The sequence below is a fragment of the Pieris brassicae genome, chromosome 9 (genome assembly GCF_905147105.1).
Source record: "Pieris brassicae chromosome 9, ilPieBrab1.1, whole genome shotgun sequence".
NCBI classification, from domain to species: Eukaryota; Metazoa; Arthropoda; class Insecta; order Lepidoptera; family Pieridae; genus Pieris; species Pieris brassicae.
The window spans coordinates 6,546,021-6,561,905 of NC_059673.1; the positions used below are offsets into that span (position 1 = coordinate 6,546,021).

The window sequence follows — 15,885 nt, forward strand, 5'->3', positions numbered from 1 at the left end:
GATCACATTTTTATTGGCTTTCTAATTTGTTACTAGCAACATCGTTGGACAAACAATGGCAACACACCTACAGCTGTTCATAGCGATCGATAGATGTCGGTGAGTGTCGCTTTATTTTAGATGCTTCGTACAGCATAACGGTATCCGTAGTAAAATAAGTCGCGCTTCAAATAGACGCGTTTTAATTTTAAAATTTGAAAAAGGAAAAATGAATTCGAATTACAAGTGTCCGATACCGATTTTTGACGGCGTGTTTCGAATTAAAATTCTTAAGTACAAAAATTACTTAGTCGATATTAATACCAAAATGTCATAATCAGAAAACAGTGTTGTTTGTTTGCGGTGTTTCGGTGGTAACGATGGCCAACTCCCCAACGAGTATTGAGACGCAAATAGACAGTTTCTTAGAACAATTTAAAAGAAGTGCTTCGAAGGCAATGGAAGAACGGATGGAGTGGCCTGACGGGCCATTGCCAGGTGGAGTAGTTAAATCACGAAGTAGCTGCTTCACCTTAGATTCTCCTGTTGGTACGTATTTTAATATATATAAGCACCCAGCTATTTACTTAAATGTTATTTTTTATTTTAACGTAACTAGGTGCGTAATCAGTCGATAACGAACGAGCAATAAATTATTTAAATAAGTTCCTATTACGTGTATCATTACAAAGTTTTAAATGTAGAATACACAGTAAGTACCAGATTGATTAGTTATTTATTATAGCCAAGCTGAAGACCGTGGTGAAGACGGAACAAAACTATTCGTGTTTATTATTAATATGTTCAGCCACTTAACTCATTTTACGTAACATATTTATATCTGCCACGACTAAAAAGCCAAGCAATTCTAAATAACTTATTTTAGTATGATATTTCGCGCCGAAACGCCTAATGATAAAAAAGAAAAAAATAAATGTGACAGGTTAAAATTTTCTATAATGTACAGAGTGACTGCAGAGAGCTGATAAACATATACGTAACATTTAAATAAGATTATTATCTATACTTTAAAATTTTTAATGCCCTCAATCAGCGCTAAACGAGACATCTTTATCTAAAACTCAATTAAATATTATAATTTTTTCATCGAATTGTAATTGATTGTAATTAAATAAAAATGTACTGAGGTATCATAAAATAATTAAATAATTTTCTTGACTTATAAATACTTTGTTAGTTAAATAATTTATTGTTATTTTGTCTGCTCTGTTTGCCTGAAAATATTCGTAAAGGCTATTAAAACTGGTTGAGAGGTAAAGGTATAGTGTGACTAGCCTTCGAGTTTAATATATGTAATTTAAAAAAAAACTTTTATTATTTTTCTTTCATTTATTAGTCAATAAATTATTATTTTATTTTGTCGTTCCATTACACAACAGCCAGGCACCGGGTGGTCACCGAAAACGGCATTATGTGAGGAAGTTGAATGGTCGCTGCGGTTCCACGCTAATGCGGACCCTCGCAGTTAAATCACTACTTACAGAAATAAGAATGTTGAGATTTTAATCAAAAAATGATTAAATTAAACTTAATGTACAATATGTAAATACACGTATATACATATGTGACATGTATGTGATGTAATTTAATATAAATTAATTTTCTATTTAATTATTATTATTACTATGTAGGTTAACATATTATAAATACTGTATTGTGTGTTACATTAATCGAAAAAGTTATCCATCATCCAATAAGTTAAATGTTTAATATATACTTAATTTTTTTTTACTGTGTAAAACTATATTATATACATGACATACACATTCCACCTATATTAAACTTATTCTTTATGCTTATTGTGTTTTCATCACAATATATCTAATCAAAGTCTGAATGAGTTGTAACTACTAACAAACGAGACTGCTTCAAAACATACAATTATTTCCTTAGAGTAAAATTGAATCTCCCGCACAAAAGTGAGATAGCTGCGCGGCGTCGAATATCGATACGGAAACAGCGCTACCAGCGCTGCCTTGCGGCCGCGCACTGTACTAATGACGTGTTCTACGGCGTCCTCAGATTTTATTCACGGAAAGTGTATCGCCATATTGCTTCCGTGAATTCAGTGAAATATTTGTGCATTTCTCTAAAATTATGACTATAATATCAAAATGAAGTGATATAAAACAATCCTCAAACGTTTACTGATAAGTGGGATTCCTTTATATGTTTCTCACATCTTGATATCGCGTAAAAAAGGTAAGTTTTGTCCTTCCTTTGCTATGACTATATGGCCCAATATTCCACAGGAGTTCGATCCGCTATGCGATAATGAAACTTAAAAAACGCGATTAAGGTTAATAATTGCACGGTTTTTGTTATGTTTATTTACATGAATTTGAAAAGTTATCGCGGTTTCTTGAAATAATCACGGGGTTGTAAGATCATGGTGCGGTTGGGGCGGGTTTGTAGTTCGTTCAATGGCCATTGTAATACAATGTACATACACGTATGTACATGTGATTTGACATGAGAGTTTGGTTGTAGTTTAAAGTCGGCGTTTCGATGTCATTTGAGAAAATGGAAGTAGTTAATCCAGCTGAAAAGGAGGCGAGCGAAGTTCTGCATTCACTATTATCCGTGGAGAGGCGTAGTGTTGACAGTAAAGAAGCAATCATCGTATCAATACCATCGGACCAGAACGGAGGAGGTGAATATGGTGAAAGCGCTCAGTGGCATACACCAGTAATGGGACAACATTCAGTATTTGAACTTGGTGGCTCGCAAAATATGCAACAACATAACTATAATGGGCACCAAGAACAGGTATGTATCCAGTAAAATCCTGAAGCATATGATTTTTTTTGTGTAGCAATTGCTTTTACTCTACTTGTTATACAAGGTAGGTTTAGTGAGTTTTAGGCCTGCACATTTTACATACATATATGTATTTTAAACTGATGTCAATTGCTGACTTTAGGATTAAAATTTCAGGTATTATGGCAAGGCCACACAATACAAGTAGAGAACGGTGATGGCAATCTTCAAGGCATGCAGACGCAATATAGTATAGAGTTTGAGGCTAATGTTGAGAACCAAGAGATGGATGTGGAAACAAAGCCTAAAATGGAGAAGAAAGCGGGTATTAAAAGGAAGAAGAAAGTAGCAGAGTCGGATAGTGATGACGAAGTACTTGGAAATTCTTTAGAGGACAATCCTGAACAGGTAATCATTGATAGTAATGCCTTACATTGACATTTCTTAGACCTTAGGGTCATAACCATATAAACTTTTTCTATTTATTTAAAGTGATGAGAGACATAACCTGCTTGGTTGTAAAAAATGATAAGTAGACCAAATATATATTTCTCTCATGTATCAATTACTTAAGGACTTTATTTTTCACAGTATCTAATGATGCTATCAAATATTATATGGATGTATGGCACCCATTTTTATTAACTCAGCTAAAACAGGTAAAAAATTACTGAAACAAAATCTCTCCAGGTGACTAAAAATGCTACAACGCATTTGACACATCAATTTAAGTAAATGAAGTAAATTCATTTTGAAATCCATATCAATTGACTATATTTAAATTTATTAGTTAGGATTTAAATTATTTAGTCTGATTAATCATATTCTGCAACCAGATATAGGACAAAATTGTAATAAGCTGATAGCACATTCATTTTTTAGATGATTTATTCATCCCAACGGCTGAAGTGCCTTTGATATAATTTTCTGTTGCTAAAACGAACACTTCACCCCAGCTAATATAAATGAACGAAGTTAATAATTACTGTAGACGTAATCACCAAATAAGAGAATCAAAGAAACCAATATAGTGTTCACATAATACTTGCAATTCAAAAAAGCACTGAAATTGCATATTATTTTTTAGGTTATAAGAAATAACCACATTTATGAACATAGTTACTGAAAGGGTAACTAAGGTTTTACAGAAATTTTTATTATGTACTGTTTTTATTATCTTGTAAAAATTATAAAAGCATATAAAAATGTGTGTTTATTTCTACAAAAACAGTATTTAACATGTATCATAAATTGAATAGAAATCCTACATCAATACACAGGATGAGATATACTTTAATAATATAAATATAGATGTACCAAAATATTTACTTGGATGCTTTTGTTAAGTTTCTAATACATCTATTGTTTATAAATAAACACCCAGTACAATTGAAGGATTTGAGTTACAGTGATAGTTTCGACATATGTGACTGCCTCTTGTGTACATAATATTTGTAATTTTCAGTACGGCTAAAAATAATAATTGAACTACATACATTGATTTTATTTACAGGTGAAAGAAAGGCTGAGAAGAGGTTGTGATTGCAAAGACAATTGTTATCGCGGACTCAACCCTGAAGCTGTGTATCGGCACCGTCTTAATATAGCGGAATTAACGAAAAGTGAACATGACATGTATTTAATGGGAATCACTATGGCCAGTCTTGCAAACCCAGCAGAGACATCACGGCATAAGGTTAGGAGGAGATTACGTGCCTGTTATGTGTATCAAGGGAGAAAGGTATGTCTGGAGGCTTTTCTGTACCTTGAAAATGTTACTCACTATCAGTTAAAACGCATTCGACAACATGTGATGACGCACGGAGTAGCCCCTCGCATACACGGCAATGTGGGCAAGAAGCCTTACAACACCTTTACTTTGGATATTTATAAACATGCAACAAATTTCTTAAAAGAATATTTAAAACAACATGCAAGTTCACCTAAAGATGTCCAACCATCTGCTGAAAGTGGCAAGAAGGGGAGTAAGACAGTTATCATACAAGGTGACTCTAGGAAACATTTGTTTGAAGCTTACAAGGAGTATGGAGAGATTCTTGAACCTGGAGTTAAACTAATGGGTTACTCAACTTTCCGCGCATTTATGAAAGATCAATTCCCTCACGTTAAGTTCGCGACGAAAAAGCAGGAACTATCGAAAGACATGGTGCCATTCCGCAGCGGCAAGTGCATGACGTACGATAAAAATAAGGATCCGCTTAGAATACAACAAGAAAAAGAAAAAGCAGATGCCAAGAAAGCAGCTATGGAAGCTAAGAAAAAGGAAGAACATGATAGAGAACATGCACAACAACAAGCTCAACAGCAACAGGTTCAACAACAACAACAACAACAGCAGCAGCAGCAAGTGCAACAAGTACAAGTTCAGCATCAGCAAATGCAAGGTCAGCCGCATGTTGTGATACACCAGCAGCAGTCTCAACAACAGCAGCAAATGCAGCAACAAATGCTGGTGCCGCAAGTGAGTCAACACCAGCAAGTATTAACACAACAAGTTGGTGGTGTACAGCAAGTGTCGCAACAACACTGTGTACAACCACTCGGTGTATCTGAAGATAATGGCCAGCCAGTTGAAATGGCACAGCAAGTGCACACAATTCCTCTCGCAGTAGTACAACAGCCACAACAAGCCTATGCTATAGTGACACCTGTATCACATTTCCAAACACGTGTACAGGGCACTTGGTATAGACATTGACAGGATAATGTATTATCTGTGGAATCAACTAATGGGAAGCACAAAGTTTACTTATAAGTTACTTTGGTCCCATACTGGTCTTATGAATATGTTTATGCGCAGAATATTAAAGATGCAGTAACCATTTTTGTTCTCATTACAAATAAAGTAGATTATAAAGTGAAGCCTTAATTAATCTAGTCTTGATACAAAATATTGGTTTAATTTGAATATAGAACACTCACAAGTGGTGCAATGTCAAATTGACATTTTATAATTTCAAGATGGGGTTGTGCCTGCGTTCATAAACATTTTTATAGGTATGTACTTATTTGTAACCTGGCAATAAGTTAGCATATAGACCTTTTCAGTATTGGTTGAGAACGGATTATACAATAATTTTTAAGAATAATATTAATCGTATTTACACAATCAAGTTAGCTGTAGCTATGTAGTTTATTTTAAGATAATTAAGAGGAGTAGGCACTATTTCTCTATCGGAGTGATGATTAAAAAGCAATTTTATATATTTTAGAATTTATAAACCAAAATTGATTTTTTATTAAAAAGCCTATTCTTCTTTTATTATCAAAGTGAGAGTGCTCATTGTGTTTTTTAGGATATCTAGTGTATTTTAACTATTTCCATAATTTTAAATTAAAGTCATCACAAAACATATTAAGTTAATGAAAGCAGTGCCTTCATACTCGAATTAGTTTGATTTAATTTTAGAGTCAATGTTGAGGTTTTAATATTTTTACATATCAATTTGGAAACTGCTTTTATTACAAATTTTGATTATTGTGGAAATTTAATGAAATACTCCTTGCAGCTATGCACAAATAAGTAACATATGATTGCAATATATTTAAATAATACAAATCAGTACAGGGCAAGAAAAAAAATTATATAATGCCTCCAGAGTAGTTGTAACAAGTTTTATTTACAAATCAATTTACATTTAGGTTTAAAATTTTAAAATGTATCTTTCAAAATCAATGAAATCATGTTTATGAAATGAATAGAAGATTATACCACCTATAAAAAATATTTTAGTTATATTATTAATATTTGTAAACATGCTAATTTAAAAAATGTATACTCAATACTGAGTAATGTCAAATGAATATATTTTGAGTTTGAAATCTCTTCTTCGATCTAAGTTAGGATTAGTTTGTAACCCTTCGGTAATGTAGAAAGTACAGAAATGTGCCTAGAAAATATGCTTACTCGTATATTTTTATAGTGTCAGTGATTCGAAGCATGTCCTTATTTGGACAATAATTTGTGAGCGCTAGGAAAGTTAATAGAGTGTATTATAAATTTGAATTGTTTTAAAGTCAAGCTTCGGATCGTTTAGAATATTCGGCATATGTTCCAAATTTTTTAACTGTAGGAATACATTGTGATAGAGAATAAACTTTTTTACACTACTACACTTTCTTTTATTGATACAGAATGATGTATTGGGTGTTAGACTACCGGTTAAGCAGTCGATTGAACAATTTTTTTAATGATTATAATCTCATGAGGCTTAAACTGTTTAAAATGTCTTGCATGTTTTCAATTTGTCCATCAAAATCGTTTGGTTTTGTGACGTGTGTATTGATCTGTGTGTTTAAAATTTCATATTTTCCTCGTGTTTATTTTTCGTACATATTGTTTTAGGACTTAATTGTGGTGAAGAAAGTTATGGTGAATACCTTACGGTACGATTCAAAAGCGAGATTTATCGCTATGTATGGTTTCCAAATTAAAAAACTGGAGGTTTTTCAAATATTTACATATTGTCCACAGAATTCAAAATTAATAAAAATGCAAATTACTCACGTATTATTAGGTAAAAATTTCTTAACAAAAACGATGAAGGTAGAAAAGAAATTGTGATTGAATGAGCGATAAATTTTGAACACAATTAATAATTTTACTGCATTTAAATATAGCTATGAAAACCGTACTAAATATTAATTAATCGTAATCGCAAACTCATGCTTATTGAGACGAAAATCGACTACCTCGCTTTCGGATGCTTTAACATTGAATTGCATGGGTTTTGGTGTGTGTATATAGTAGTGTATAAGTGTATAGATATACAGCCCTACAGAGCGGGTACAATTCGGACTCTTAAGATAAATCACACGCGTCATTTGGACAATGTGAATAGACATGACATATTCACTATATTGGCGAAGTAAATTAGGGTACAGAACACGACACCTACGCTTTCCGATTAAACAGTGAATACGGGGTGTGTGCACTAAGTCCGCATCAATTGTAAACAAAACTCATTGTTTCGTCCTCATTCGGACAGTTGTGTATAACCACTAGAGTCGGCGCGTGCGTCTACTAAATCAAAATGAAGTTTTGGAAGTGTTGTTTTAACCGCAAACTACGCGTAAATGGTATGTTTACACCAATACATATAGTTATTATATTTGATCTATATTTTTCTCTTATTAACAGTGAAGCCTTGTTAACCCACTTTCAAGATGTACATAAGCGTACATAATATTGATATTGTATTACATAGATATTACCTGCATGATTATGCCTATTATGAACGACAACTAGTGCTTGAACTTATCTATAATAATAATAAATTATAGACTAGTTTCTGTGTGAATTCAAATATGGTGTAATTCGACGCGCCTTGTAAAGTATTTAAGGTACCTACTACATATAATTTTTAAGTATGTGTATTAGAAGCGCATTAATACCTTTTTTATAACATATCGAATTGGTAATCGATTTGTAGACCATACACATTTTATAGATTAAATCTTCTATGTATATATTAAATACCAAATTGTTTATTTTATTAATTTTGATACCTAGTCCAAAATAATCTATTTTACATTATTACTAAGCATAGATTATATTTAAGCGCTATTATATTTATGTATTTTGAGTCAATATCGGATGTTTCAATACAAAAAAGTATTTTTTTACGTATTAGTTTAACCCACTCGTTATGTGTTTTGTGTTAAATATTATTATTAAAACTTATTTAACATATATCAGTTAGTTAATTTATACCTGGGTGTTTGATATCTAGCAGAATAATGACTGTTTTTAAAAGCCTGAAACAAATTGGGTGCCTTATTAAAGGTCACGGGACTTGCCACCATTCTATTATATTTTGCATCAGTTGCGCTACAACCTTTTTCGGTCTGGGTCTCAGATTTTTGTATGTTTCATGATCCATCTAATAAGAAATCTGCTGATGCTCTGCTCTCCTTCACCGTACGAGCGAATGTTAAATGTGCACATAGAAAGTCCATTGATGCACAGCCGGGGATCAAACATATAACCTCGAATGAGAATCGCACGCTGAAGCCACTAGGCCAACACGGCTCAATCTTCTTTCTATTTTGTATACTATAAACAAATAATTCGAGCACTTGCTCCTATTCGCCACTTACGACTGCATTGCGCACACTTAATGTCGCGGTTAAGAATTATTCAGTTTAACACAGGCTGAATTCATAAGAATGGGATTGCCATTATTTGTTATGGGAACGTTTCATCATCATCAATGGCTGTACAGCCTTAGGGGCCTTAGCCTCCGTAAGTATATTTCATGCTTCTTGCATCCTTATTCGAACACCTATTCTTTCGAGGTCCTTTACAACTCCATCCCGTTAACGCAGCCTCGGTCTACCAGGTTTTCTCTTGCCAGTTTATGAGTTCAGTATGAGAGGTTAGTTACTTTTTTCCATTCTATCGAATTAATGTTATACTGTAATGGTATAAAATAAGTTTCAAAATATTTTTGTTTACACAAAACACATTCGATCCCTCTTTGTCTATATTAGTTTGTTTATGAGTAAAATTAACAAGCTTTGTGTGAACTTAATAAAAAGAATGATAAAGTGAATGAACCAATTGACCAGCTTGTTATCCAATTCTCTTGTTTATTTTTGCGAAGTCTGCTAGAATCATATGACTTTAGTTTAGCACGTACATATTTCAATAAACAAGAAAGTTTTATAACCGCTTTTAAATTTACGCAGTGGTCTGTTATTATTTTAAGTCTTAAAAAAGTCTCAAATTATAATCGATCTTCGCTTTTGTTAAACATGTTTAGTGTAATAAATATTATTAGGGCTAGTTACGCGTATCATGTTAATTTCTTACATAATTATATTTTATGTAAAACCACCCCTTTCGAAGCTAAGACTCGTATCATCACTGGATTAACTTCCAAAAGCTAAAAAAGGATGGCTTGTGATTGCTTATGACATAATATTAGTAAAAAAACCTGCCCTATAAACTTTTTAAATCTGCAAAAATAAACGCAAGCTCGAATTAATTCACTTACTAATGATTACTTTTATCGGTAAATCGTTGTAAAAGTATCTTTAAATGTGACGTTAGAAATGACCGGCTGGCCTGATTGCTATGCAAGCTGTGGCCGTCTTTTGTTTGAGTTTTCATTGTCCTGTGCCTTCTTACAATGCCATACGACGTCCTATGGAGCTCATCCTTAAGTATTTTTGCTTCCTTGAAGAACTTACGAATCATATGCTTTTTAACGACTCATAAACTGACGTAGGTTACTTCGACGTATTTTTAAATATATTCATTTTGTATTCATTTCCTTATCTGTAAATATATTTTTAGTCTTAACTATCATCTAGCCGTAATCTGTGGATAATTTAAAATATTTTTCGAATTGCTAAACAAGTGGTAATAAGAAAGCAGGCTGACCGGAAAGCAATACTTTCGAATAAATTCTCACGATTAATCAAAACGTCTGACACCCTATTACAATCCGTCAAACCAATAAAAATTGCGAAGGAAGGGTGACAAACATTACACGTATATAAAAATCATTTAAAATTATTATGATCTGTTTGAATTATGACTGAACTTTTTAAGCATTGTAAAGTATTAAACGACAATAAGGGCCTAATTTAATGTATAATGTTTATTTTGAAGACACATACAGAGTTATGTTTGTTACTTTTACTGTCTTATGTACTAGGTATAGTATATTCTTACATCTATAGATAAAAATACCTACAATTAATCTGTTAAGGCTGTAATTTAACGTTGTCTGGAACTATTCATGTATTCGGAGATTTAAATGCGTTTTATGAGTTTCTATAATCTTCTCTAGATGTCACGACACAATAAGGCCCTACATAAGAAAAGAAAGGTTTTATACACATTAAATCAGATGTGATAATTAGTATTAGTATAAGAAATATTACATACAAGATTTAATGTGACAAGCACTGAGGAAAACAACTAACACGACGAGAAAAAAAATGATTATAAAGTTTGAGGGGAGCTACTATGGATATCTGGATCTAGCTGGTTTATTAGTACATAGATGATTCAATGTGAACCTTAAACATATTTGGGCTCTTATAAATAGGTAGTTACTATCCTCAAAGGATGTATCAATGGTTATGGCGAACAATGGCATTGGACACAGGAAATAATATTTCTCAGTATAATAAAACAATATGAATCAAGTCTATCGCGTGTTTAAATTTAATACGGTAGCTTTGATCAATGATAATGATAGGATAAACCGTTTAATAATTATATAAAGTACAGTGCAAATTAAAAAATAATGTAGTGGTGTAGAGAGAATTAGAGCCGTGGAGCGAGTTTTTTTTTTAATTTTACGGAACTACGGTTTTAACATACGAGATCATAGTCATAACAAATCTTTTTTAATTACTTTATAATTTATTATAAACCGACAACCGCCAGTTCGGTTTTGTTGAACATATTCTTAAACAACGTGAATTCCAGACCTAAAAGTAAAGAAAAAACAAAAAAGAAGCACTCAGGTAAAGTGAAGTATGAACCAAATTAATAAAAATTACAAGTAACACTGAAAAGTTATACAATTACAGAACTTTATCTAAAATAAACTAAACGCTGTAAATGTTACGGTTCATTAACAAAAGTCGCGATTGAACAGGTTATGTTTAAGAAGGGTTTATGTGAGAGAGAGAAGGATGTGCTACTCCTTGGGAGCATATACCACGACTTTATATTTTTTTATATGAAAACGTCTTAAAATAAGTTACCAGTAGACTAAACAAACCCTTACCCTTATAGAATCTTGTGCTATCAACAAAAATGTAGTACTTAATACCTTGCGGTTAACGTGGGTATCAAGTTATCTAGGTTCGATAGGATATGTGTGATAATATATAATGTATTTATTAGGTCCTTACATATGAAATTGGCGTATTTCGTACTGGCCACTTTAATCACGATGTTCTCCTCTTTGGTAAGTAATTCCAAATTCACAGCTATTTACTCATGTATTTGTGCTTCGATGACCGTCATTCATTTGTTTTTTTCTGTTTGCGTCACTCATTTTACAAAATGGAAAACTTAAAGTATCGCATTATTTACGAGTACGAGTTCCGCCGTGGCACTAGTGCTGCGGAAACGACTCGAAGGGTGAATATGTATGGCGGTCATGTTGCAAAAGAAAACACAGTTTGTTTTTGTTCCAACGTTTTCGTTCTGAAATTTCGACCTGCAGAACAAGCCCCGTGGACGGCCTGAGACCCAAGTTGATAATGAAGTATTGAAGGCTATTGTGGAAGCGGATCCATCGCAAACCACGTCCGAGTTAGCTGCAGGCTGCGGTGTTAGTGATAAAACTGTTTTAATTCATTTGAAGCAAATTGGGAAGATTAAAAAGCTTGAAAGGTGGGTACCTCACGAATTGACTGAAGCAAACCGGCAAACGCGCGTCGACTGCTGCGTTACATTACTGAACCGGCACAATAATGAAGGTATTTTAAACCGAATCATTACCTGTGATGAAAAATGGATTCTTTACGATAATCGAAAGCGCTCAGCGCAATGGTTGGTCCCTGCCCAGCCAGCCAAATCCTGCCCCAAGCGAAAATTAACCCCAAAAAAGTTACTTGTAAGCGTTTGGTGGACTAGTGCCGGTATTGTTCATTGCAGTTTTCTCAAATCTGGCCAGACTATTACGGCTGATGTCTATAGTCAGCAATTGCAAACCATGATGGAAAAGCTAGCGGCTAAACAACCTAGGCTGGTCAATCGCTCCACGCCACTGTTACTTCACGACAACGCTAGACCACACACTGCACAACAGACGGCTACCAAATTAGAAGATCTTCAATTGGAATGTCTAAGACATCCTCCGTACTCCGCGGACCTTGCTCCAACAGATTACCATTTTTTTCGAAATTTGGACAACTTCTTGCAAGGGAAAAAATTTAACTCTGATGGGGCAGTCCAAATCGCCTTCACAGATTTTATTGATTCCCGTCCGACTGGTTTTTTTAGTAAAGGGATCAATGAACTACCTATGAGATGGCAAAAGTGCATAGAAAACAATGGTTCATACTTTGATTAATTAAATATATTATATTTAAAAATATTGGACTTTTTGTTCCTCCCATACAAAACGCAAATTTCATATGTAAGGACCTAATATTTACACGCAATATATATCACAAAGACCAAGATAAATAATTGCGCAAATCAAAACTAGTATTTAATGAATTTGAGAATACTAGAGAAAACATTAAAAATGAAATTTAAGATGGGAAACCATATTGTGTCTTAACAATTGTTTAACTGTAATGTTATTATTTAGTATAGGAACTTTTTTATTTATTTATCGATTATAAGCAATTTTTAAAAAAAACCGCACAATCAGCATATAAAAATAGGCACGCAAATGTCATAATAATAAGTTATTTATAATTGTCAACCTTATGGTCTACATAAACTCCCTCCCTAACCTAGCCTTTAAAAATTTTACCACCTTCCCCTTGAAAGCATTCAGGGCCATCCTTAAAATGTTCAATCTCTTTCTGTATGGAAGGAAGATGCTTGCCATGGACTTTTACACTGCCAGAAGGCTCGCAATTACCTTGCCGGCCTTTTAGTTTTTGGTACGCTGTTATCTCAAAGGACTTTCAGTCGAATTGGTTGGAAACACTTCGGTTGGCAGCTGGTTTAACAATTTGAATTGAATTCATTTAAAAGTATAATCCATTTAAGTACATAAATGTAGTCTAGGCATTAGTTGATATCTTGATTAACCTCTTTATAAGTAGGAAGATACTTACGTTTTATAAGCATAGACTAATTTAGTTTTACTAGTAAAAATATTATCAACGTCTTAATTATTTTATTTTTTCCATCCGTATCACCTCGACGTCCGTCGTTTCACAACCGGGCGTTTTCTAAGGCAGTTTTTGCCATGCACCACCACTATGTGGAACCAGCTGCCCACTGAAGTATTTCCGAACCAATTCGACTTAGGTAAGACAAGAGCGTACTAATTCTTGAAAGGCCGGCAACGCACCGAGCCTTCTTGCAATGTGAGTGTCCATGGGCGGCGGTATCACTTTACATCAGGTGAGCCTCCTGCCCGTTTGCCTCTTATTACATAAAAAAAATGTTTTTACACATCAGAAACTGAAAATAATTTTCTTGGAATGGCTGAAGCGATAAGATTTTTTGCATCTTTATTCGTATAACTGACTTAAAATTCAACATCAATCTTAGCAGAGTTCGTTGTTCTTTTTATTACAAGTATTATTTAGATATTGTGTTTTATTATATTTATTTTTTGTAGTACGAGTTCATTTTTGCGTAATTAATTATTAAATTGTCATCAAACAGCCAACAGCCACAGGGATTGTGAGTTTTCAGAGATTGAAGGATTTTGTATAAATCTGACGTAATTATAATCCGATAATATATGAGGATCGCTATCATTGATATGTAGCTTCCCATAGCGGTGTCGCAGCCAACAAGCTTAATTAGCCGTTCAATTAACAGCATAGCCTCTTAATTAAACTGCCGTTTAACTGGCTGCCTAAAAGATATTCAGCCAGTTGATCAAACAGCTAGGCAGATGACTTGGATCGATAACGTTTCATTACTTGTCTTGCCTGTTGACTGTTAATTTAAATTTAGCTCCACTCTCAAACTCGAAACGAAACTCTTCTAACTGTTAATATAGCGTCGGAAAATCACAACTTTGAAGGTGTTTTCCAAAGTTTAATGAAAAACAGCAAGTGACAATAATAATGTGAATTTAGCTGTGACTGGCTCAAGCAATTTAATTTAAATAAAAAATATTGTTTCTGTCAGATGTGTCATCTCTTTAATTACTACCACATGGTATCGTACCAGTGGCATTAGTATTAGCCAGCCAGCTTATTAAGTTAAGAAAACACTTTTTAAACGGATTGAAGCTATGTATTATTATTATAAACTTATAATTATTTACATAATTTAATTTTTTTTCCGACGTTTCGCGTGCTTTACAGCGTGCTTGGTCACGGTGACTGAAGACAAAAGGTGTTGAATGTCAATGTTTTATCTTCAGTCACCGTGACCACGCATGCTATAAAGCACGCGAAACGTTGGAATAAATTTTAAATTTAAAAACTGTTTTCTTAATGTGTATAAGCTATATTAACAAAGACAATACTGCTGAGGTTAGGTCGAGCTGAGGTTCGAGTCTCACAGGAGACGCCCTTGCGCTAGCCGCGGGATGCCATTCTGGCCGAGCTACGCTCGCCAAAACAGCCCGAGCTGAGCTGTAAAGGCCCTTAAGGCCAACAGCGAATTCCATTTTTAAAAAAAAACATCGATACCGAGTCGGAAGTTTTTGTAAGTACGATGTCGTTTTCTTAATATCTATAGCGCTGCTGCCGCAACCTTGGAATTACGCGGTAGAGAAACTCATTATTCACGGAAAATCGAGACCCTCAATAAGAGAACACGTTACTATATTTAATACACTTTATATTTATTAAGTATACATAACCGTGCTATAAGCCTGAAGCTACCAGTTGGTAGCTTCAGCTTGGGCAGTTGCCCACTAAAGTATTTCGGAACCAATTCGACTTAGGCTCCGTCAAGAAAAAAGCGTACCAAGTCTTAAAAAGCTGGCAACGCAATTGCGAGCCTTCTGTCAATGAGAGGGGGCGGCGGTATCACTTACCACCAGGTGAGTCTTGCGTTTGCCTCCTATTACATAAAAGGCCTCTAAAACAATTCGGCATAATTCACTTAAAAAGTTATTTTTTTAATCACAAAATAAACAAGATTTAGATTTAGTCTGTTCTGTATAAGTCCAGAAGACCAATGACGCCACAATCTTTTAGGTCTGGGCTTCAGATTTCTGTTCCGTGATCATTTCTAATAGGTAAATAGGTGACCAACCTTCTGTACCTGACACATACCGACTCGGCTTTGGGCCTAAGTCATTCCGGTAATCTCACGAAATTTTCCGTTCGAGCTTGTGTTAAATGCGCACATAGACAAAAAGTCCATGCACAGCCGAAGATCGAACGTACGACGACAGGGGTGAGAGTCACGCGTTGAAACCAATCATTTGTTTTATCAATGAGCAATGTGTTGGCCTGGTCCAACTAAAAAAAAACTAA

At 34.0% G+C, this 15,885-nt stretch overlaps 2 protein-coding genes across 6 annotated transcripts in view; both read left to right on the forward strand.

The window, feature by feature from the left end:
* The first annotated feature begins 139 nt into the window (after positions 1-139).
* Positions 140-15,885, forward strand: part of LOC123714464 (guanine nucleotide exchange factor DBS-like) — a 91,167-nt gene continuing 75,421 nt past the window's right edge. For 4 of the 5 annotated variants that reach the window (XR_006754311.1, XM_045668713.1, XM_045668717.1 and 1 more), the window contains exon 1: positions 140-528. Coding sequence is in view for 4 of the 5 variants with exons in the window: in XM_045668713.1 (XP_045524669.1) it covers positions 360-528 (169 nt within the window). In the remaining variant the exon portion in view is untranslated. Of the gene's footprint in view, positions 529-7,715; positions 7,861-15,885 lie in introns of those variants that run through there. The other variant, XM_045668715.1, reaches the window with a different exon arrangement.
* LOC123714466 lies at positions 1,906-6,894 on the forward strand. The gene is made up of 4 exons (XM_045668719.1): positions 1,906-2,202; positions 2,491-2,769; positions 2,938-3,168; positions 4,274-6,894. Exons 2-4 carry the CDS (start codon positions 2,509-2,511, stop codon positions 5,477-5,479), a joined length of 1,698 nt encoding a protein of 565 aa, XP_045524675.1. The 5' UTR covers positions 1,906-2,202; positions 2,491-2,508; the 3' UTR covers positions 5,480-6,894.